Below are 24,465 nucleotides of genomic sequence, written 5' to 3' on the forward strand. Positions count from 1 at the left end.
AAGAGGGATGGCACAACAGATTCTATATGCAACAATTCTTATTGAATATAACCCAAAATATACCATCTTAAAGTGAAAAAAGAACAATTTAACATGCTAGAATAAGTTTTTAAAAATGATATACATTAGATGTAAAAGGGAAAAAGACAAATTGACAAACACAATCTTGACGAGGTTTTCTGATCAAACAAAAAGAAAGTTGAATAGGTTTTAAGAAGAAGGTATTCTCTCCAAAACATATTCATCCAGGGAAAACTCAAAGTTGAACTGCTGCTGCTTCTGGTGAGGTGTTTCACATTTGTCCAACTGGGAGGAGGCTTCGGGGCAGACGCAGGAAAAGATGTATGAAAAGTATATCTGGTTACTGTGTCTAGCTAAAGCGGGTTTAGTGGGACTAGGACAAAATACGTCGGCTGGACGAGATAAGTCGAAACACACTCAAGAGGATCCTTCTCATCAGTTTATTGAACAGATATTTCAGTACATGGTGAAGAACACTGGAGTTGAGGGCTGCAGCTCTTCTCTTATAGCAGCAAGTTTGTAAATCAGATGTTTCTGCCAGACAATAAATAATCTGCCTCTTTGGATTCTGTCAATGTTTGAAAAAAAAAAAAAAAAAGCTGAAGCGTTGACTCTTACGAAAACATACACACAAACACCGTCACACTCTCAAGTGGAACGACAGTAGTTTTGAGGCGTAGCGAGAAGTCCAGAACGATCACAGGATGGCAGCGACTGATAAAACCAACATGGCTGGAATGAAGTTTGCCGCCGATGAAGTCGAGAAGCGACTCCACTCAGAGGCACTCAGCGGGTTTACAGGCACATCTGTCCGGAGACTAGAGTCACAGTACAATAGAGACATGCAGCTGTATAATAAAACCAGGAGCTCAGCTGAGCTGGAGATACCAGAGGACCAGAAAAGAGGTCTTTAGCACCTTCAAGAGACTTTTGAAGGACCTTAGCAGCTTGATCCAATACCAAAATATAGATTGTAGTATTGCAGTGTAATCTTTTTTAACAGACACATTCAATAAAGTTCACCGGTACCATTGAGACTTCATCGACTTTTAATCAGTCGCTACAATTTAGCATCGGTTACTTTAATATCATTGTCTTTAGTTGAGTTGCTAGTGAGAAAACAGAACAAATGGAAGGCACTTAGAAAATGGGCTTTTTTTTTGGATATTGGGTTCTTCAAACAAAAATAATACAATGAATGGAAGTTTGTATTGAGGTTTTGTGCTGAAACAGGAAAGGTAAAAAAAAAAAAAGGTATGTGTTAACTTGCACTGGGAATACAATTAAAATTGATAAAATAATGATACATTTTTTGGTGATTCAGGCTTCTTAATTTTGACAATTAGAAAAAAAAAGTTTTTGTTTAAAGCCCCATAGTTTATAAATACAAATGAATCTTAAAAAGTATTAAAAGTAACTTATACTCAGGAAAGCAAGTGTTACAAAATGACACGCATGTTGATTTTTGTCACTTAAATGTAAAAAAGCATTTTTTTTTAAGAAATGAAAAGAATCCTAAAATAAACAAGTTAAGTTTTTAATGCTGATATATAGAAAACATTTAGGTAGAGAATAAATATTTAAGCACCTATTTTTCATCACTTGAATGACATTTAAAATATATTTGTATATAAAAATATTTTTTTGATTTTATTTAATATATTCTTTTAAGTAAATACATTCTGAATGAAAATAAAATATTCATAGTATACAACTTCAGGATTATAATCTTTAAAATGGGCCCTGTTGATAAATGTTCATGTTCTGATTCAAACTAGCAGCTGAACTGACAAACACTTATTTCCAATCTGGCACCAAAACATTCGGTTTATCTGTTAAAGGATCATCTGATATGATGCTTGTGCAATAAGGCAAACAATGACAATTTGAAAGGAAAAAAAAAAACTGTCAAAACTGTACCTGTAAAAATAAAACATTTGATATTGTATTTACATGTTATTGTTCTCTACAACAAGCTAAATATACCATCTATACATTTGTAATCAAGGTTTAAACAAGTAATGGAGAGAAATAAAAGGCATTACATTTACAAAAAAAGTGCTAGGATTACAAAACCAAACAAACAAAACGCAGCTTGCTAACACGTCTTGTAAAATAACCACAAACCTTCACAAGATTCTCTTAGCAAACTTTCGTAAAAAGGCTTTGAAACACATTCATGTCTTCGCTCGTGTCCCGTTGGAGAGGACAGGCCACCTTCAGTCTCTTCGCACAAAAACACATTTACTATGTGAGGTAAATAACTCGGTTACGTGTGTTTGTGAAGAGAATAATGCAGCTGTGTTGCGTCACTTTTTGAGAGCTGCTTCTCGTATGCTTCCCTAAGAGTGACGTTTCTAACGTTAGGGCAGGAGAGTTGCTTTTTGTACATCAGTTTTGCACATGCATCCCATAATAATCATCAAAAAGAGTTTACGAGAGTTACTGGTTCACACGAGTCCTGAAGGTTTTGTGTTTTTTTTTTTTGCAAAAGGTCTAACTCACAAGGGTACGTTTAATGGATAAAACACCATTACATTATGACCACCTGCCCACCAGCTCCCTTTAATGGTTGTTTACTGAAACGACTAGTCGCCAGCGCTATGCGTTCTATCATGGCCAATTTTTTCGGCCATTGTTATGCAAAACTAAATTTAGCCACACAAAATCTGAAAAAGAAGATTTTGTCTTGTATGGCTTCTACCTGCTGCTGCTCACGCACCTAGCTCTGTTCAGGACTGACAAAATAACAAAAAACACCCAAAAAAAATCCATCAAACAATCCAATTACAAAATTCAACTTTTGAATGACGACATCAGTTATCATTTATGCGATGTCAAGTTTCTGGGCTGCTAGGTAAGCTAGCTAGCATGCTAACATCTCTTGTGGTCTAGGGGTTGGAATCCTGCATTCTCATCGCAGTAGTTCACGAGCAGTGGAAGTAGTTGAAGTTGTTTTTTTGATGTGATTGTAAACTGCGTCTTTATGAAACGTGTCCCTTGGCAGAGGTATGCACTCCCTCTGTGCAGTATTTTCAACATATGGCAGATGGTCTTTTAAAGCTTTGCAGTAGTGTGTCTGGTTTTTATCTTAACCTCAGCGACAATTGAGACACTTGGGAAGCTGGAATAGGCAGGTGGGGAACAATATATTACCAGTATATTGCTTGGCTTCGGTCTAAATTGAATGTTAATAAAAAATAAAAATGTATAAATACTCATTTAATTTGAGTTTTCTGTGGGAAAAAAAAATCCCCTCATTTATGTTTGAGATGCTCACTTTCAACTGAACACCATTCAAGGGTTTAATGCTGGTTAATAATAATATTTAGTCACACTTTGGAGGAAGAGGAGATCAATTCACATTCATAACATTCGTGTTGATGCTCAATAAGTGTCTCGAATGTAATCTGTAATCATTTACTATTTTTAATTTAACGAGGGAGAAAATCTCTTTGTTATATTTGTTTATTAAAAATACTCTGTCAATCATTCTATTATTGTCTCTGAGATAAAAAGTCTTTTGTCTTTATTTTTTGGTCCACACATTTTCAACTATGCAAATATCATTGCTTCGCAACATCATAGATTCAAGGACGTCAGTTTGAGATTCCCTCCTTCGACAAAAGTGTGACTAAATATAAGTGTACTAAACGTCTCACTCAAAATGTGGTAACCTGGATCTTTCACACAGCTAACACTCGCCAGCCGTCCCAATGAGGCAGCAGTGACAGATTTTCAGTCTTACGTCATCTGAGCACAAGCTTAAAAAAAAACAAAACAACAAGTCACAACAAAAACAATGTAGCAGCTTCATCTGAACAACAGCTGTAGGGTCTACAGCAACACTATGTTTCAAAGCAGCGCGTCAGTGCGAAATGTCTCAAAAATAATCCACTTGAATTGACCCTCCTCAGCATCCTATTCACCTCCCTCCTGCGCCATCTGTGACACGCCATCGACACGGTGTCACACGCATATCTCCCAGGAATCTTGACTATCCCAAAATCTCCCCGGCTGCTTTGTCAACTTTGTCAAGATCCCAAAATTCAACTTGAAATGTGACGGACTCACTTTTCTCATGCGTTAAAAGGTTTAAACGAGGCAATTGACTCTTGTGATGACATTGATTTTGGATTGTGATCAATTGAACAGTCAATAAGTGGCACTCTATGTACAGGAAATGGTCTGATATCAGAGGCTAACATTAGCATCTCAATGGTTGGTTTCTAAATCGATAAATCGTCTTCCTTCACTTACTTCTGTAGTTCATAAAGTGCACCAGACACGTACTCATACTTGACATGAAACAAGATGAACCGTGTTTTGTTCCACAGTTTCAAGATGTCTTTGAACAAAGTACAGTTAAAATGTTCTTTATCTTGGTGTGTTGGGATGCTAAGCACACCTTAGTGTATTTAAAGCTCTTGCTGGCCACACAACAAGATTGTTGGCCCCTGGTTTAAAACCTGCAATTCAAACAGTCTTCTTGCCTCGTTCAAACCTTTAACATGGATCTGGCGTCATTTCGTTAGGTTTGTATTTTTGGTTTCTATGCTTGACACGTCTGCAGTTGATCGTGGAGCTCATATTTTTTCCGTGTAATACTATGTGAATTGTCAAGCTGACAAATAGTATCCAGACTACTAGGTAGGCAAATGATTGTGCTAGTAATCATTGCAAATACTGCAAGTATTGAACCAACAAAAGTGTGCCATGAAGTGCCAGCACTTCAACTCCCTCCTCAAGGCTCGGAGCAACACCGCAAATCCAAAACCATCACTTTCTCCAAATAGCTTATGATCTCCCAACCCTACTGCTCTTACCACCAAGTGTACAACCAGATTATTTTTGTGTACATAAGAATAAATGATAGAAAGTGAGCAGCTTGAATCTCTTGAAAAAAAATATGCTAGATATCAAATATACTGTTGGATAGTTAGCTTTGACGCTAGGCAACGTTAGAAAAGGTAATAAGTGCTATTTGAAAGTATATACAAGGTCAGAGAGTATACAAAAGCTTCATACTTAGAATTTTGGGGGGGAAGATGATAGAAAGTTGAAATAGCTCCCAGTTCACATTGGTGTGTGTGCTGACGATAGCAGGTTACTTGAGGTACTCCTGTGTATACTGCTGGTGTTTTTTTTAAAAACTAACTAGAAAAGGATACTGAAAGTGCTAGAAGCTAACGGTGCATCAAAGTTACTTCAGTTCATGTTCCAGCGAGTGTTTGAGGGCCACGGGGGGGGGGGGTCACTGGAACGCCTGGTGGAAGCGAGGCAGTGTGGGTTGCGTGCTCAGGTTCGACATGAAAGAAGAAGGGAGACCTTGAAGTGGACTCTCCGTGCCTTCTTGGTCATCTTGAGGCTGGGGGGACTGCTGGACGAGTGGCATCTGCTCTTCGCTGGGGGCGTAGGCGTCGCACTGCGCCCCGCTCCCGCCCGCCTGGTTGTACAGCGGCCCGTTCATTGGCAGGAAGTTGAAAAGGTGAGAAAAGTCCATCAGGGAAGAAGATGAGGCCAGATGGTCACTGGCGGATGCAGCGGCCGCCGCCGCCGCCGACATTTTGGAAAAAGACGCCTCCTCCCTTGGCTCCTCCTCCAGGACGCCGACATGAGGCTCCAAGTCGAGTTTGGAGGCGGAGAGTTGCGATTCTTGGGCTGCAGAGGACGACGACGGCATGCTGCTCTGCATATCCATCAGGTAAGTCTCCAGTTCTCCCTTTAGATTCTGCTCCCGCTCTTGGGAGGAGACAGCGTATGAGGTAAAGTTGGAGTACTTTAAAGACAAGGGAAGAGGGGGACTGAGAAAGGGCTCCGTGTCCAGGACGGGCCCCGGGTACATGCTGAGCTGCTGGGTCCGTTGCGTCAGCATGTTGGGAAGCTCACCCTTGATGCTCCCGGTCACTAAGTCGTAAGCGACGGGCTCCAGCAAATCAGCCGGTTCAGTTTTGACCCTCAGCAGCTCCCGCGCGTGACTCTTCTTCATGTGCCGCGTCAGATGGTCCTTCCGTCCGAAGCGCTGGGCGCAGTATTGACAAAGGAAGTCCTTCCGGCCCGTGTGCACCACCATGTGACGGCGTACATCTTTGCGGGTGTAAAATCTCCGCTCGCAATGTTCACAACGATGCTTCTTCTCTTTGGTCCCTCCCGAGGACTTGCCGGCGTGCGTCTTGAGATGTTCCAGGAGCACCGTGGTGCTGGGGAAAGGCTGCAGGCATACCTGGCAGGTAAGGTCACCGCTGTTGGCGGCGTGGAGGGCGAGGTGGCGCTTGAAACCCAGCTTCGTGTTGTAGCTCTTGCCACACTCTTGGCACGCGAAAGCCTCCTTGTACGGGTCGTGGGTGTGGAGGTGATTCTTCAGGTGATCCTTGCGGTGGAACGTCTTCTCACAGTATGAACACTTGTGGTTTTTTTCTGGCGAGTGAGTCGCCGAATGCCTTCGAAGACAGACATTTCTACTTAGTTAGCATCACAGCAAACACACAGAGACAATAAGAAGTCATACCGTAGCAACTTGTATTTGGAGACGAAAGCCTTGGTGCAGTCTGGCTGAGAGCAGCGGTAAGGTCTCTCTCCGGTGTGAGAGTACGAATGCACCTTCAACTTCTCCAAACTGTTGAAGGTCTTCTGGCACTCCTGGCAGGAGAAAATCTTTTTTGGCTTCCCCTCGGCCCTCCGACGTCTTCCTGTAGGCGCCACAAGCTTGGGTTTCTCTAGGACGTTGTCACGCTGGCCCTGGGTTCCGGTGGCCATGGCACCCTAGGCTCCCCAATTACATGGACATGGGTGCTACGGCCCACTTAGCACTGATAGAATGACTTGTTTGTACGACAGTTTCCTGTGTTCAGCAGCGACCACACTCATCGACCTGAAGTGGAAAGAAACAAGTTAATTGTGATCAACAAGAAAAAGAGGTTAGGAAAGACATTTATATTTAATGCTGACGTCCATCATTTTACAAGACATGTTTTTTTTTTAATGCATAGATTCAGTTTTGAACATCCTTTTGTTTCTAGACCCTCAAAGTCACGAAACTCCTAAAATAAATTTGGCAACCTACTCCTGAAAGAATGGTGTGACTTAAAAAAAATCCCAGTTGTTTATAAAAGCAGTTAACCAGTGCTTACCAAAAATGTATGCATGCCTAATGTCTGTAAAATATTCCTTAAGTGTGGCTGGCACAAAGAGTTCACTGAGAGGGGGTGGGACGAAGACATTGTGAGTCGGAGTGCGTATTAAGTCAGGCACTCGACAAAATGCTTAAGGTTTTATACATATCTAGGCATGCATGATCGTTATTTGAGTGGTGAAGATGTTTATTTTGTCATTTGTAGTTATTTTGTTTTAATTTATCAGCATATATATTCATATAATAGTCATCTACATGTCAATCATTTCGCTGGAGTATGAAAATAGTAAAAGCAAATAAAAATATTGTGCAGCACTTGGGAAAGTAAATGTTATATTTCACCCAAAATAACTCATTCAACACAAGATGGACGTTACAGACAAGCACCACGAAGGTATTTGCATGTTTTTAAGTCTCTTTTTTTGGAGGAAGATGAAGAAATTGACAACTGAGCTCTAGTCACTTGATTAAAATGGACATACATTTTGGCCTATAACTCTAAAAAGGAAGCGATTACTTTGACAAATAATTTCAACTTGTTGTCGACATGAGGGTGAGTAGAAAATGAGTGAAGTTTGAATAACAAACAACACTAAACTTCACTCTAGTGTATTAAAACATATAGTGAATGTGTCTTTGCCTCTTGAGTGTGTGTTAAGTATTGGATAATTATCTTTTATGATGATTACAAAACAAGTTTTGAAGACGTTGTCGCTTCAAAGTCACAGATTCTCATCTATATAGATCATCCTCAACCTTTACGAAGAGAAAAATCTCTCATGTGCATGCTTATTTCTCTGTATTTTAAATTGTTTTTACAATTTTAAAAAGTCAATGAGATGGAGCTGGATACTACACCTGTTGATCTCGCACATAAACAGAACAGAAGAAGTGGCAGAAAAATAAGCATTTTAAAATTTGAATACAATTTTCATTTCCATAAAAACACCAAAAACTATATTAAATACGTTTGCACCAATAGGTGAATAAAAAAATAAATAATCAAGTCACCTGCACTTTTTTAGTTAAATCCCTTACTTCGTTTACAGTCAACCCTTTTGTCTAAACAAGAGTAACAACAACAACCTAGCATCATCTCCACAGCTGCAGAATGACACCTTCACTGTGTATTCAGCAGACGTGCACACAGCAGCTTAATGACAAAAGTCATAAGACGCATTTGGGACAGTATTCCGTCTGCTTTCTGGACCACCGGTGTGTTCCAGAGGGAGCTGAGGTTTGCCTTGCATAGCAGCTTTATTTAGAACTCACTGTTCTCTTGGCACTATTACTCTTACTGTCACAGATGTCCAAGACAAAAGCTGATAAAGATCATGGCGTCCACTAAGAGAGGACCTATTCTTTACCCTGGAGTCGGGGTGAAGGTGTAATAGCATCACTTCTGTGCAACCATGATGGAGGAATACAATGATACATGGATGTTAATTTTTGGATGGATGGGAACATCATTTAAACATGTACTCATGAGTTAGCAACAAGAGGTCTAACAATACTTTACATGAAAAGAAAAAGATGCCACACACTAAAGCTTTACTTTGAGATTAGAGCTATAAAAAATGTTTTCTAATATTTACTTATGCTTTAGAGTAAGTCTTCATGGACACTGGCATGTCTCTGTCTCACGTGTCACACATAATGACATGTTATTACATGGGATCAGCACATATAGGGTTAAGTTAAATTATTTTTAATAGGTATTAATATGTAGCAATAATATATGCATTTATGTTAAGAAAAGTCCATTATAACAGATTAACAATAAGATTACAATATCATCAACTTTGCATTTTTCATCGTTGATTTAACATGTTTTTTTGTTTTACAGAGCAGAAGAAATGTGGAATGGTCTCCCTATCAGCACATGAACGCAAGCAGTAGACTAGACGTCATCAAAGTTCAACTAATGTGTTGATTCAAGTGTATCTTAAATAGATGTTGGACTCTATTGTATCATCAGTATGTGTCTGTTTGTACAAAACTCTCTTTCCATTGAAATATTTACATTAGAACATGTGCTTAAGCCCCGCCTACTGAAAACACTATGTTTTTTTCTGGAGATGAAATCTTGTTCACCATAACCACACCCACTCTGGGGGGTTATTGGTAAAGCATCAAGGCTGGTCACCGTGCGTCGCCAATCTTAGAAGTCTGCACCTCCAAGGGACTCATTTTATAAACAAAGTGGGGTGTCATTACAGCCGGCAGGAGGGGGAGTGAAGCCAACTTAATAATGGGCTCCTCTCCTGTAACCTCTCAGGGATTTCAGACGGAGGACTACTTGTACTTTTGTTGCTCTGTTTTTTTTTTAGATTTTTTATTATTTCAAATGTATATATAGTTATTTATATATGTATGTACAGTATATATATATATATATATATATATGTTTATTTTTACTGTGCACTTTTGTTGAATCTATTTCCAATATAAGGTACAAATGACAAAATTGTTTTATTAAATGTCAAACTATGTGGGCAAATTCAACTTTATGTTACACAACTGCATGTTGTGATGCCATTATTACATGAAAATGTGTTTTTTTTCTTACAACATGCATCGCATTTGTTTATAAATTGAACATTTTCACTTTTGATCACTTGGTAGGAACAAAAAACAAGTTTAGTCAATCAAACACCATTATCTGTCATAAACTTCCAATTTAGAAAACAATATCCAGCATTGAATTCCTACAAAAACAGTACCATTTTAAATCAAAATGCAACGCCAAATGAACAAACTTAACACACAAAAAGTCTGCTTTACTTCAGCCAACACACTTATCTACAAGCCTAAGAGTTGGTGCAACGTCTCAGAGGAAGCGGTTTACCTTCAACTACAGCTGGAAAAACGAGACACAATTTGTTCTCACGTGGAATTACAAACACGTCCCTTTGTGCCAAAAAAAAGTCCAACCATCACTTCATAGCTGGGATGACAACAAGTCCTTCACGTGTGTGTGTCATAATAACGATGCCACGGTCGGTAACAGCGCGTTACAACATCCCATAAACACATGTAACGTCACGTCAGTGCAGTTACACTTGCGAACATTGATGCTTCAGTTCGACCACGAATCACGACAACTTTTGGCGAAACACTAGCAAGTTAGAAAAAAAAAAAAGGCGAGAATATTTTTGCTGGAATTATGACGTCGGCGCTCAACTCACTGACATGTGTTTATATTGAAAAGTGAACAAACTTCCCTTCTTTTTCTGCCCGTGTACACGCACCGTGACAGTAAATGTCATACACTTTTAAAAGCCTTTTTTTTTTTAAACCACGCTGATCCTCGTGCCTGACGTGACTTTTCTCCGCGCTCTCTAACCAGATACTGGTTACCACTAACTTTTTCCTCAGCTTCACCCCTCTCTCATAATTTAAATAACCCCGATATTTTAATTCAACCACTGTGTCACCGTTTACTTTATTGGCATGAAACTTACCCCGGACGCTTTAACATGCTTTCTGTGGAGTTTTTCTTCACTTTCAATAATTTTCCGAATTTTTACTAATTTTTTTCTCATATTTTCTGCTAGACGCGGCGGGCCTGGAAATTGTTTGCTTTCCTCTCTTTCGAGCAGCCATTGTGTGTATGCGCTGCAATGCAACCCAACGCGGAATAAGCCACGCCCCCCACAAGAACCGCCCACTTTTAATGTTCATAAAAATTCAGCAAAACTATTTCGCTCCCACGCAGAAGCCACTCGCGCTCTATTAAATACAACAATATAACGAATAAAACTTCACGTGGATTTTGGAACCGAAATACTCAGTGTCGTGGAGGCTAGGTTGAATAATATGAACTTGACTGCAGGGGGACGCGATTGGTCGGCGGACGCGTCAGTCGAAAGTTTTCTCGTCTTCTCATTGGTCGTTGGTATTGTCATTTCCCCCTTACGACGCACGGCTACGTTGTTGTAGTGGAGCTTGACAAGTAACAGCGTGACTGTTTTTGCCGTTTCGGTGCAAACTTTAAAATAATCGATCACATTTTCCGAATCGTTTATCGTCCTCGACGGATGTTTCGGGGGCAAATCTCAAGTCAGTTAAGAAAGCTTATACTGGCGTTTGTCCTTCACGTTCGATACCCTTCAATGCTGTCTAAACCTGCCATCACGTTTTGACCAAAAGTCAGTTAAAAAGGTAAGCATGAATGGTAATAACCACCTTTTTACTAGGGATTTAACTAACGTTTATTTAGCAACAGAAACCAAGGTCATTGTGTGTTATGTGTGAAGCTGACTGCGCCGTACTTCCCTTAAGAAACCTCAACTTTTACATTAAAACGTCACTCCTCCATCACCTGCTGTGTAAAATAGAATAAAAAAGACAATTTAACTCAAAGCACTGTCTGATAAAATATTCGGCATATATTTCAAGCGAATTAATATTGTTCTTTACCCACATATCGTCTACTAATCTATTTCTCTGTGCATATATGACTTAAGTTTATAAAAAAGTTTGTATTTAGATAAGTTTCTTATTGACTTATTACCTCAATATTTGGACAGAAATTAAAGGGATGTCAAGTGTTTTTAGTGGAGAATATCCTATAATAGTTAGGGTGAGTAAACACCCTAACTACTCATTCATTGGCAGATCTTTACTTATTGGTCTAGGTAAAAAAAGAAAGAAAAAAAGAAGAAAGATTGAATATCAATTTTCATGTACAATTCATGTTTGCATCAGACTTTATTGTCATTTAGCTAGAAATTCCATCGCAGTGCATTTCTGGAGCCCATCTAAGCAGATTACTTACAGAGCTTGTCACCACAAGTGAGAGATTGACAGGTTATCCTAAACTAAAGCATTGCCTTTTGGCTCAGCTCTTTCTTAACAACAATTACGTGATTTTGGAGGCGGCACTTATTTGTTTGTCGATTCCAACACTTCTGGCTCTTATGCCGCGATATTTCAATTCCTCCACATTCACAAACTTGAAATGACACTCCATGCTTCTCCGACTGAGAACCATGGTCTTTAATTTAGAAAATATTTCCCTCCCTGCATCTTCCAACCTGCTCCAAATTATTACCAAGAAACTAAGGTGTCCAGCAAGTCTAATAAGAGTTATATTAACCGTTTTTTCCTGAATTTTCAACCGGATGAACTTTCATGGAGTAAATGTGATATAAAGAGCTTAATCTTGTGTGAATTTACGGTGATATGGTTATGTTGTCTAAAGACTTATTTGACTGAACTACTAGATTTATAGCCTAAAGAAAGTCCTGGCCTCCTTTTACTTAGAGAAGATAGATGGAAGGTGCTTTTCTACTTTTCTTTTCTTGCACTTTTTTGGTTTATATGTTTATTGTAGTTAGGGCTGATGTATGAGTATTTACAATTGATAATGGATAAAAATGGAAGTTCCTTTTGCCATTTTTTTTGTAGGTGAACTCAAGAATTGCTGCCTATATATGCCACTGTCTATAATGTAGCATATTGACACTTAATGTACCTATATAGACACTTTGAATTTTTCTTAGTTTATAGTCTGTTGGTATAGGTTTTTTTACACATAATATTTGTATTTGCAGATCAAAATGAGTAAAAAAGTAGGAAAATTTCGGGATGCGGATGTTAACCCTTGCATTGAGGTAAGCCTGTCACATTAGTGTTTTACACTGCAAATACATTTAACACTGTTTTTTTCCATTTTTAGGAAACTAATGCCTCTCAACAGTGCATGAACTACTACAACTACGATAAGAACATGTGCGCTAGAGACTTTCTCAATTACAAAAAATGCAGGCAGTACTGGGTGAGTAATCATTTCACTTTCACTATCATTGTTGGATGAAAATAACAGATTAATAAAATGAAGGACTTTTTTCTGGTGTTTTTATTATAGTTTCTGTAAGAAGTTATTGTGTTGGGAAAACATAAATAAAGTTTTAACCAAACACGCTGCACTGTCTTGCTGACTCAAATCTTGAAGATAAGGATTTTTCAATAGCAACATCTTTTGTGAAAATAATGTTTTTTTTTTCCCATGACCAAGTTGTAATGTAAAACACTGCAAGAATGCAAATGCATGCTTAGGAATAAAGAAATGAAGATTGTCAGGATGTGTTTTAACAGCCAAAACTTCAATTTCTCATGAATGATTGTCATGAATCAATTGTCTTTAAGCCTGTAGTTGATTCAGAACTCTGCAGCGAGAATTCTAACCCGCTCAAGTAGAAGAACTCACATTTCTCCGATCCTTAAAACTCTTCACTGGCTTCCAGTTTCTTTCAGGATCAACTTTAAAATTCTGGTTCTTACTTTCAGAGCTATTGATGGTCAGGCTCCTCCTTACATCACTGATCTGATCCAGCCTTACACCCAAGCTCGGGCTCTGAGGTCTGTGGATCAGAATCTACTTATGGTTCCTGAACACGGTTCAGAACCAGAGGAGAGAAATCTTTTCAGGCTGTTGCTCCTAAGCTTTGAAACAATCTTCCTCTCTCTGTGTTTGATGATCTACTGACTCCTTTAAGAAACATCTTAAGACGTTTCTATTTGTTCAGGCTTTTCCTTGATTTTCTGGAACTCCTGTGTTGTTCTCAGTATTATCTTGATCTTTAAAGTATATACTTTTTTGAGTATTGTTTTGATTGTTAAAGCGCTTTGTGACCCTGGTCTGGAAAAGCGCTATATAAATAAATATTACTTACTATTACTTACTTACTAATCCATTTTTAAGCCATAAACATTGGATGAATGTTGTAAATGTAGTTAGATGTGAATAAAATGTGATGCATGCTTTGGGATTAACTGGTTAATAAACCTCAGAGAATATTATTTACTTAACAAATCCCTAGGGTTCTGCTCAGACTTATTTGACTAAAATGATTTATGACTTGTGAACTTTCTGTGATTCAAAATAAAAAGTTATAGCTTGATGCATTATATAAAAGTATATTTTATTAAATTGTTCTTTAATATTTTCAGTAAAACATTTATGAACTTTTTTTTATACAATAGCAGCGTGTATTATTAATTCTAAATTATTATTTCATTATTATCTTATCGGTCAAAATTGCGTGACTCTAAACCATGTCGATCCAAACCAACCTTTGTTCTCTCTCCTAGCACAATATAATGTTGACAAGAAGAAGAGATGGAGTGAGACCCGACATGCCTACAGCAGCAGAAAGGCAGGAGATGCTCGCTGGACTCAGTGGGAAACCGTACTGAGGAGTTGTCCGAGGACCGGTCCGACAGGTCGTCGTGACCTTGGCCAACACCTGCAGGCCGAGACGCTTTTCAGCCTTTTCAGAGGATTGAAGGACTCGCATAACAGTTATGTTTTATCAAATGTGTTTATGGCGTAAGATAACTGTGATGCTACTTATCCAACTGTGTTGAATTCATGCTGGATACCAAGTGACTTTTTTGGACCATTAAAAAAAATACAAATATGAATATTTTATTATGAAATGTGTATTTGTGTTTGTAAACTCTTATTAGGTAAATGCATTATTGTTCTGGTGTCCTGTCGCCATATATTGACCCTGAGACAGATCTAGACGGACTTTTTAACACCTTGAGCTGAATTTTAAGATGTTTTGAGTTAAACTTCTATGAATATGAATTGCATCATTTTCTGAGAGAGGAGAATTAATAGAAAAGCTATTAGGCAGCTGTGCAGTATTTTTTTTAAAGACAATAACGGCATTCAGCCACTTGATGGCGCAATACCAATTCTGTTGGAGGGCCATCATCAAATGACATCGATTTAAATATTTTATATTGTTTCTTTCCCAGTCAAATGTAATTTATTTGACAGTTATATTTGTTTAAAAAAATTATTTGATGTATACATGTCTATTTCCGCTCGAGTATTAATTTTGATTATTTTTCTTTCGCTTGCTAATGTACCGTAAAGCTATAAGAAAAGTCGTGACGTTACGTTACATCGTCCAGAAGGTATGGTTGAAACTGGGTATTATTGATTGATTTCGATTATGGTGATATAAATAATAATACACGTCAGTGTAAATTCACAAATAATTTATTTGGATACAATTAATAAAATACATATTCAATATTTCCAACATAAATCCGTGCACGTCGGGCTAAAGGTAACTAGCTTGGACAATGTGGTTGCTAAGGATAAGAAAAATGAAGTTTAAATGCACATTTAATAATGTACTGCGTTTTTCACTCCACTTTGTTTATAATACGTTTATTAAATCACATTATAATTACCAGGGCCGGGTCTAGGCAGGGGCAAGAGGGGGCCTGGCCCCCTCAAATAAATGTTGTGCCCCCTCAAACTTACATGTAAGTAAGTAAGTAACAGCAAAATGCCCCCTCAAGATTTGTGGCTGCCCCCTCATACATGCCTGTCTAGACCCGGCCCTGATAATTACTGTGAATAGATACTTTCTTGCTCGTTTGTTAGCCGTGGTTACAGTAATCTGTGAAAGAAAGTGCCGTTAATAGGAGATGTTAGTGGTACATTAGTTAAATAAAAATAAAATAATAGGCTCATATGACTAGTAACTCTGCTGACAATCTGCCTCAAGCTATAAATCCCTTGTATAGGTAAGTATTTTATCATGATTTTTGTTCATAAAAGAGTTGTGTTGACTTGTGTGTTTACAGGTCTGCTCTTTATGATGGAAGTGTATTCTGATCTGTGCTGTTTGTTCGGGTAAGCTTTGATATGATTCATTATTTCAGTAGGCATCTCTCCATCTGCTTCCAATCCTGTAACACATCTGATTGAGACACCTTTTCTATAATTATAACATGATTTTAGCACTTCTGAGGTCATGTAGAATTAGCGTTTGGTGTAGAACTTGAAGATATTCTTGACTTTTCTGTGGAACTATTTCATTAAAACCCGTGTACCCAACACAAAACTAAACCAATTCACCATTCTGGATTTCTATGACCTTTATTTATTATTTGCAATAGTTTTTCAGAATCACTCGTCTTCTGAACCTTGCATCCGTAATATATAATGCTGTAGACAACTTTTCTTTCTGCAAGAACACTGCCACATATATACTTTATTGAACATTGTTTTGATTGTTTAAGCGCTGTGTGACCCTGGTCTGGAAAAGCACTATACAAATAAAAATTACTTAATTACTTACTTACTTACATATAACAGCCAATCCCCCCCTCTCTCCCTAAATTATTCAAAAGGAGATATATATATATATGTAAAGAGCCACAAATTAGTACTTGTCCGGGACACAGTCTTTGCCTAAAGACGTAAAAATCCCAAAGAAAAAAAACATCTTTAACCTTGCCTTTAGTAAAAAAATGAACCTTGTTTTTTTTTTGTCATAAGAAAAAAACTTCTCCATAACAAAACATAATCTCTATAATGAAAAAATTGGGTCGTCTCGGAGAGACACACACTTTAGACCTTTGAAAGATTATCTGGACCTTCAACTGTTTGTCATGACTCATTGTTACATATGATCAATAATTCTGTCTTAAGTTATACAGTGTAAAGCGGGGACGGGTGTCAAGCAGGAAGCACCTCTTTACACTTTTATTTCCAGCTGATTTACCGTGTTGTCAATGTTAACAAATGTATTGAATTACATCTGACAAGGAACACAGTGGATATTTCACAGACTATGACATCTTTATGAAATCACAGACAACTGAAGTGCATTTCTTCGTGACTTGCTATGAGGTAATTAAAATAAATCCCCAACGCGATGGATGATTTAATTCCCCCCAATTTATGACTCGTTTCAGCCGAAACAGAAGATGGAGAGGAAGGCATTTGCTTGGGATTCGACTCAAATTAGAATAGAGATTACAGGATGTTCATGTATTGTGGTTACGGGATTTGAATCTAGAAGCTACTTCATTTTTTGGGCGTCATCACTACTCACTCAGACATCACTGTCAATTTAAATACACATCTCTGATATCTTCCTCAGACTTCCTGTTTGGATCGCATCCCTGCTGCAGGCTGCCAAGCGACTACGCAGCGATCATGCTCGGAGAAAAAAGGTGTACAGGATCCTGCAGAGGAAACTGGTCAGTGAAGCAGGAGATGTTTTACTAACACTGTTTGAGGCCGTTATGTAAGTAAGTGTTAAAAGTAGTGTTACACCTACCTTGCAAAAGCAAAATACCTTGTGCAATATTTGATCTGAGCAAGAGGAAACGGACATTACAGGTTCTCAAGAAGTGCAGAGTGAGATCAGATCAATTGTAAGCAAAACGTCGACTCTGTGGGAATGTATTAAATGCTGAATGGAGCCCAGAAGAAATATTTATGCAATGGTTACAAGTGTGTCATCACTTTCTTACCGCTCCGTGATTCCTCTCAGGGTTATCTTCTGCTTACACTCTCTCTCTGACTCTGGCTCTATTGCTTAAACACCAGCTGCTGAAGTTTCATGTGACGTCTGTTCTGCTACTGTTGACGTCAACCTGAACGTTGCTGTTCATAAACTGCCATTCCTAAGGCTTTCAATATTTTATATCTTTAACTAAACTGCTGCTAGTAAAAGTGCAGCAAACAACCTCAGCCGTCAGAGTTATTCAAAATGTAACGTCACTTAAATATTGTTATTAAAAATGATTTAGAACAGTCATGACTCGCTCAGTAGAACTCTTTATCTATTCATCCTACAGTGCTCTTCACTTTGTAACTTTGACCAGGTGACCCAACTGCTTTCCACAGTAAGTCAGAGATGGTGGTTCCATTCATTTCCATAACAGATGTAGTACTTAAATGACTTTTTCCAGGTATTCCAGGAAGATGAAACTTTCTATGGTTTTGGAAACTACAAAAAAATGCACCTTAGATCCCACCCATCCTGTGTAAAGAGTGTTCTGGGGGTCACATGTGGCCCTCTGATTGTGTTTATGTAAAACTATAAACTAATAATGCAGACATGACAGCCAACTTACTATTTTAGTTTGTACTTATTTTTTTGTATTTATTACTGGTTCAATTCTAAATATAAAAGGTAAAATGTATTTGTTAATTTTCTCTTTTTTTTCCTTCATTTGATTTTTGTATATAGTTTGTACTTAAAGAAACATTAATAGATAGATCAATAGATAAACTTCATTGATCCCTCTGGAGGTCCCCTTCGGGAAATTGTTTGTAATTATGAGTTAAAAAAAGTCCTTTAATTTCATTGACTTTTTGATTTAATTACACTATAATTCCCTTTTCCCCCCAATTTGTCTCCTTTTTACTTTATTAGTATTTACTTATTATTTATTTCTCCTTTCTATGTTTTTGATTGATGGTACATATTAACAGATCCAGCATATAATGTGGCCCCTAATAAATGTATTTGCCCACTGTGCTGTTCTGTGATACTGAATTAATTTTAGCTGATGTAAGGATTCAATGCTTTCTATCATTTAATTTCTTGTTTTTTTTAATTCTCACTAATCATTTTTATGCCAATTAATGATGTTTCATTTTGATTCTTTGTGACATTTATGCCCAGTTGCTCCTCGTACTCATCTGCAAAGTTGAATTCATCCAAAAATGTATATTTTTGGCAATACATTAGTCAGGATTTATTTCTGTTTGTGGTGAATACCACGTCTATACTCTGAGTATTAAACAAGATAAAAAAAAAGTAATTAAAAGAACTTGCCACATGTCGGACAGCAATGATTCTCCTTCATCTCCGTTATCCAGGTGCTCCTCGGGGTGGGCTTGAAAGAAGGGTACCACGGCCAGCCCACCTACGTTTATCCAAAAGAGTTGAAAATGCTGATGCGTGCTGCATTTCCTGAAAACATCTGTGACTACCCTGACCCCTGCCACAGTGGGGTCAGCCCGCCTCGCTTGGATTTCTATTCCTTTGCTTGAAATGAAGAAACATTCGTACTTTCAAATACATCTGTAGTGAAAGTAATATATTTCTCTTGTGTCACAGGTAATACATGTCACACTGGAAGACCTTCACAAAGTCAAAGCAAACTAAGCTTCCCTGACTCACAAAGACCTTTGGACAAATTCAACCGTGATGTTTTATACAATAATGTTTTTTATTCGTTTGCAATGACACACGTTGTTCGCTGTATGTATGTTGTACATACTGTCTGTTCAAATTCATCATCTGTATGTCAGTTTATTATTGGTTCCGGATTTAAAAAATAAATAATACGATTACTTTACAACTGAAATACATGATAACTTGAAACATTTTTGACAAAGTGACTGAAAAAAGATAAAAAAATAATAAATAAATAAGGTTAGTATTAATAATAATGATAATAAAATACGTTTTTACTTGTTCAGGCTTTGCCTTGATTTTCTGGAACTCCTGTCCTCCTTGACCTTTTAAAGTATATACTTTATTGAATATTGTTTTGATTGTTTAAGCTCTTTGTGACCCTGGTCTGGAAAAGCGCTCTACAAATAAAAAATATTTATTACTTTTTTATTTCTTCTGGTTTGACCAAAATAAATAATTGTTTTAAATAATTTATCTAATTAACTTTTGTATTTATAGTAACTTACGCATTAGATAAATGTAAATAAAATGAATTAAATTTAGCTCTAGACAAAATCGTATGAAGTACATTCTGTAGTGTGCGTATATAGTCAGTAGATGGCGCTTTCCGGTATGGACGTTATTGTCAGAAGAAGCGGAGACAAGTGTGTGTGTGTGTGTGTGTGTGTGTGTGTGTGTGTTCGGAATTCGGATGAAGTTTTGTTGCTGCTGAAAACTTTCCACAGACACGCTCGTGAACTCGAACAAGTGGACTGTGCGACCCAGAACCAGAACTCCTGGACCCTCGACCACCATGAACGACACCCGCTGCTGAGAGACCCGCGGACGAGAACCCCAGCGTCGAGCGATGGATGACCCGGTCCACGGTGCGGACTCGATGGAGGACCGAGGAGCGAGGACCGTGGAGGACCCGGGGACTCTGTCGGAGCGACAGCGGGAGAATAAGTTGATCCTGGCGGCGTATCTGCTGTGCTGGGCTCTGCTCAGGTGGTACAAGGTGAGCCTTCATTCACATGGTTACTGCAAACTGAGACCAATTTTACATAAAAAAAATACATTATTTTAATATACTTTCTAAAAGTGTTTCACGACGTTATTGTCAAAGTGCATTACAACAATTGTAATAATACATTTTGTAAAAATTGTATAATAATAATAATTATAACAACCTTCGTGTATTAGGTCTGTCACTCATTTTTTTTGCAGTGGTCAGTAGCCATGAAGGATAATGTCAACACATGTTATTTATTCTTTCTTTTTAAGGGGATATTTATTATTCACATAACATTTATCCGTATCATTTTTGATACTGCTCTTCCATCTTTACTTATCCTGCTGCCTCTGTGGCCTGACATCAAATGAAGTATATTAAAGGGATATAATACACAATAAACAATCATTGCAGTGTGTGGAACTTCACAACTTCACAAACACCTCTGTACACACACACACACACACAAGAAAAAAATCGTTATCACACTTTTATTTTTAGGATTGTTTTGGATTCCATTTCCAGCATTTCCTGGTCTAGTTATTCCATTCTGGATCTCTATCAATGAATGCATTACAAAAAGGAAGTGATACACAACATTGACCTTGATGTCAACACTGTATCTATTTAGTTTCAAAAATAATAGAGGTTATTAAGTTGCAAATCGGTTGGTCATCAGATACTTTTGGAACATTATCCCTCATTTATCTTTGGTCCTTATTTAATGCAGACATTTTTGACAAAAACTCTTAACCATTCCAAAGACATAGATGACTTTTTTGTTTCTTCCTTTGAGCCTTCAATTTGGTTATTAAGTTATGGCGGTTAACTGAAGTTACATCCTGGCAACTCATATTTTTCAAACTTTCAAGAGAAAATTATAGTCTGAGGTAGGAACTAGTAAAGACATCAAAGTCGAGTCAATAATTTGAGATGCTGTATGGCTGAATATTAAGAACAGTGATGATGATGATGAAGATAATGATGATGATGATAGTAAAGAATAACACTATTACACTTGGCTTCAGGTGTGAACCCTCAGGAATCAATTAGAAAAAAATTGGCAACAATTGCCATCACTCATTCTATGAATATTATGTCCCCATGAAAACAGTTACACATGTATAATGGAGACCATATAGTGAAGAACTTGACATGCTTGTTATAATTTGGATCTCATACTTGGCTCACTGGGACATGAGGCTGAGGGTTGAACCTGATCCTGAAACTAACTTTATCTTGATAAGGAGTCTCATTATGAACTCCTGTACAACTTAACAGTTGGCTGTTTTATAAAGTCTCATTACTTGTTTCATCTTGTACTAGTGATGTAAAAGACATGAATGAACTCAGGAAGACCAGGTTGAGGCATTAAGAACAATAGTTCTCAAACAGTCAACCTCACCTGGTTGTGACCACATTTGACAAATATCTGCTTCTCGATCCTTGGCATGTGCACTGCTGGTTGCACATCGTCTTGACAAAATCATTATAGGGAGGAGTCAAGGTAACATGGGGAGTCTTGGAAAAATTGTCTTGGCTGGCGTTGCCTTCAAGGACATGCAAAGTCATGTCTTGAATCTGCTGCCCTGCAGGCTGCAGGTTTGTTTTTTCCAACCAGACGATTTGTGTGGCAGGTTTCCCATGCTGCGTTCATGGTCATCTGTAGGCATCTGGTTCTGCTCCTTCAATGAAGTCGATGCATGCGCGGTAGAATGTTTCAGAAAACATAACTCCAATCAGCTGAAAAATTCCAAACACGTCACCTGATGGGGACTTACAGAAAAAAATGTGAATGGCTGGGAAGGGTTTTTAATAGCCGATTATTGTTGGAGCCTGAACAAGCTGAGATGTCATTTGGAAAACCTTCCCTTACTCTTACATTATATCTGACTATGTTTTTTTTGTTGTTGTCATTATCACCTAAACCTGGAAGTAATTGATGCTGTTTATCGGTCTGTTTACTGTTAATGTATTCAAAAGAAACTGTGAGGAAATGTTGATAATATGGAACACAAGGAACATGTTTAATGTTTGGTGGTGATCTGGAGTTTCATATAGGACAAGGAAGATTCTGGAGGTTTAGGCTTTTGTTAGACTCGACATTTATTATCTTTAGTTTCAAGAAAACAGCACAGTTGTCATTATATCAACATGCATTAAAGGTGTTTTTGCTCGTCAAATAAGTAGTGAATAGTATTATAGTTGACCATTTGTTTTGGGCCATAGGAAATTGCTTTGCTTTGCAGGCCAAATTTCTCAATTTTCCCCAGACATTTTGTACGATACAAAGCGTTTAACCGTTTGTTATCGAAGTATTGATAGCAACTGATTCATAAGGAAAACAGCTACATTTACTGTGTCTTTTTTACCGAGGAAATGAGAGGAAAAGATCATTAAACAGTTAAACAGGGAAATTCATGTCAAAACCCAACTCATCATGACAATGTTTTAAAGTTATTACTTTATAAAGTTCTACCCCGTCTGAAATCTCGGCGAATGAGAGGTTACAAGAGTGGAGTCCATTATGACGTCCTCCTCCAGCCAGCTGTAATCATGCCCCACTTTGTTTATACAACGAGTCTCTCGGAGGTGGATACCACCAGAATGGGTGACACGGGTTGACGAACCTTGATGTTTGACCAATCACAGCAGAGGGGGTGTAGTTATGGTCATCTGTGGTTAAACAGACACATACTGATGAGAACAATAGAGGTGCAAGATCTATTTTAGAGACACTTGAATCAACACATTAGTCGACCTTTAATCACCTGGTGCTAAACTTTATTTATTTGCAGTACTTTTCCAAATCATCAATACAACTTTTTATTGTTTAGCATAAACCCCCCCAAACAACCAAGCAGGGAAAACAAATGATACTCATTTTAATCTCTATACAGCTTCAGTTTTACTTGCCAAAGAAACGTGATAGTTTGTCCAACTTCTTTTGCTCCTATGTTTCCTGCATCTGGATCCTATTTTCAACTCATAAATATTAACGTGGGGATAGTCTGTCTGCTTAAATGTTTTTTTTCGAACTCTCTGGATCATTTCACATCTTTTCTGATTAATATCTTGAATATGGATGAACACCTGCAAATCAGCGCCAGTGATTAGGGAGTGAAAAGAAAATCTTGTGGACACAGTGCTGAGCCCCAGGCATGAGTTCTTTACAGAAACCTGGGCCAAGAAATGTGGCTCGAGATTAGCCAGCAAATGTAGTTTCCTGGGTCTAACAGATTAGCCTTGATCAGGAAATGTTGATGAGGTTAGTCATCGATGAAGTGTTTGGAGTAGAACTCTCTTCAAATTGGAACCAGTTGAATTTAAAATTGTAGTAAAAGTGGCCCTTGTATACCTCATTTTCAATAATCATCCATCTTGCAGATATTTCCTTTAATCTGGATAGGGAATGTTTTGATAAGTATTTCTCCTTACTTGCTAACAGATGTCATCAGTGCCTTAAAAAAGCGACTGTAAAATGAAAAACATTTCCAATACACATGTTGATTGTTTACATGTGTACACTATGTAAATAATAAGTTTTGATGGTTAAACACCAGTTTTTGATTGTCTAGGATCAAAGAATAGTTTCCTCACCCCCGTTTTATGAGCAACACAGCATCACAGACTCATCACACGGCACATCTGCCGCCACTGGAAATGGCAGCGGAGCGTTTAACATGCAGTTTATGAGGCCACACTAAACTCCTACCAGGACAAGGGTTTCGTCCTCCGCTGCAGTTCACACGCCAGGCTCCGACTGCGGGCCCTTACAAGACGGCCACCACATGTCGTCAGAAGCGCAGGGAGCTCAAATACGACACGTTTAACAGCTAATAAACACACAGATTTAAACATGAGACGTGCTGCTCGCCGTAAAGTGTCGCATTAAAATGGTCTTTAGCTTCCGTCTGTTTTCAGCTGTTAAGTTTCACTTCATATCGTAGTGGGAGAATGTATTTAAAACAAATGAATTAACACAAGACTTTGTCAAACCCTGCAATGAAGGAACTCACACACCACAACACATCATTTGAACTCAAAAATAAATCAGTTTAAACAACTAATTCCCAATGAATAAACACCATGAATATAAAGGAACACAAAAGACAAGATAACTTGGTTTTATACAAAGAGACCAATTGCACAGATGAGTTAAACACAACAAAAGACTACACAACCATGAAGAGCTGAACACAAAAAATAACAATCGCAATTATTTTGATAGACAAATACACAAAACTGAAGTGGAAATTACATTTTACAATATCTAGCTACACTATTTGTGTTTTAACTTTGTTCATGGATTCTTGAAATTGCAGTTTCAGTTGCGTATGCTATAA

At 37.9% G+C, this 24,465-nt stretch overlaps 4 protein-coding genes across 5 annotated transcripts in view; 3 read left to right on the plus strand and 1 right to left on the minus strand.

Moving 5' to 3' along the window:
• Positions 1-4,680: 4,680 nt before the first annotated feature.
• plag1 (pleiomorphic adenoma gene 1) lies at positions 4,681-10,829 on the minus strand. Its single transcript, XM_087789148.1, has 3 exons — positions 10,618-10,829; positions 6,530-6,892; positions 4,681-6,461 (listed from the first exon to the last, which is right to left on the minus strand). Exons 2-3 carry the CDS (start codon positions 6,775-6,777, stop codon positions 5,276-5,278), a joined length of 1,434 nt encoding a protein of 477 aa, XP_087645274.1. The 5' UTR covers positions 6,778-6,892; positions 10,618-10,829; the 3' UTR covers positions 4,681-5,275.
• A 251-nt stretch (positions 10,830-11,080) lies between these two features.
• Positions 11,081-14,599, plus strand: chchd7 (coiled-coil-helix-coiled-coil-helix domain containing 7). Its single transcript, XM_087788111.1, has 4 exons — positions 11,081-11,317; positions 12,712-12,771; positions 12,837-12,935; positions 14,252-14,599. The coding sequence occupies exons 2-4, from the start codon at positions 12,718-12,720 to the stop codon at positions 14,354-14,356; spliced, it is 258 nt and encodes an 85-aa protein (XP_087644237.1). The 5' UTR covers positions 11,081-11,317; positions 12,712-12,717; the 3' UTR covers positions 14,357-14,599.
• A 1,174-nt stretch (positions 14,600-15,773) lies between these two features.
• On the plus strand, positions 15,774-19,217 carry LOC148082052 (uncharacterized). The gene is made up of 4 exons (XM_087788112.1): positions 15,774-15,818; positions 17,074-17,173; positions 18,807-18,941; positions 19,048-19,217. The coding sequence occupies exons 1-4, from the start codon at positions 15,781-15,783 to the stop codon at positions 19,093-19,095; spliced, it is 321 nt and encodes a 106-aa protein (XP_087644238.1). The 5' UTR covers positions 15,774-15,780; the 3' UTR covers positions 19,096-19,217.
• A 743-nt stretch (positions 19,218-19,960) lies between these two features.
• The window catches only part of arhgef4 (Rho guanine nucleotide exchange factor 4), a 62,038-nt gene continuing 57,533 nt past the window's right edge, over positions 19,961-24,465 (plus strand). For both annotated transcript variants that reach the window (XM_087789150.1, XM_087789151.1), the window contains exon 1: positions 19,961-20,125. In XM_087789150.1, coding sequence (XP_087645276.1) covers positions 19,976-20,125 — 150 coding nt within the window. In that variant the 5' untranslated portion in view covers positions 19,961-19,975. The remainder of the gene's footprint in view (positions 20,126-24,465) is intronic.

Source organism: Callionymus lyra, chromosome 4 (assembly GCF_982586985.1).
Source record: "Callionymus lyra chromosome 4, fCalLyr1.hap1.1, whole genome shotgun sequence".
Taxonomy (NCBI): Eukaryota; Metazoa; Chordata; class Actinopteri; order Syngnathiformes; family Callionymidae; genus Callionymus; species Callionymus lyra.

Coding starts and splice junctions, on each gene's coding strand:
- plag1 (XM_087789148.1), bottom strand. CDS start 6,777: ATGGCCACCGGAACCCAGGGCCAGCGTGACAACGTCCTAGAGAAACCC. Junction 6,462..6,529: donor TCCAAATACAAGTTGCTACG/GTATGACTTCTT, acceptor CTGTCTTCGAAG/GCATTCGGCGACTCACTCGC.
- chchd7 (XM_087788111.1), top strand. CDS start 12,718: ATGAGTAAAAAAGTAGGAAAATTTCGGGATGCGGATGTTAACCCTTGC. Junction 12,772..12,836: donor ATGTTAACCCTTGCATTGAG/GTAAGCCTGTCA, acceptor TTCCATTTTTAG/GAAACTAATGCCTCTCAACA. Junction 12,936..14,251: donor AAAAATGCAGGCAGTACTGG/GTGAGTAATCAT, acceptor TCTCTCTCCTAG/CACAATATAATGTTGACAAG.
- LOC148082052 (XM_087788112.1), top strand. CDS start 15,781: ATGATGGAAGTGTATTCTGATCTGTGCTGTTTGTTCGG. Junction 15,819..17,073: donor GATCTGTGCTGTTTGTTCGG/GTAAGCTTTGAT, acceptor TATCTTCCTCAG/ACTTCCTGTTTGGATCGCAT. Junction 18,942..19,047: donor CTGACCCCTGCCACAGTGGG/GTCAGCCCGCCT, acceptor CTTGTGTCACAG/GTAATACATGTCACACTGGA.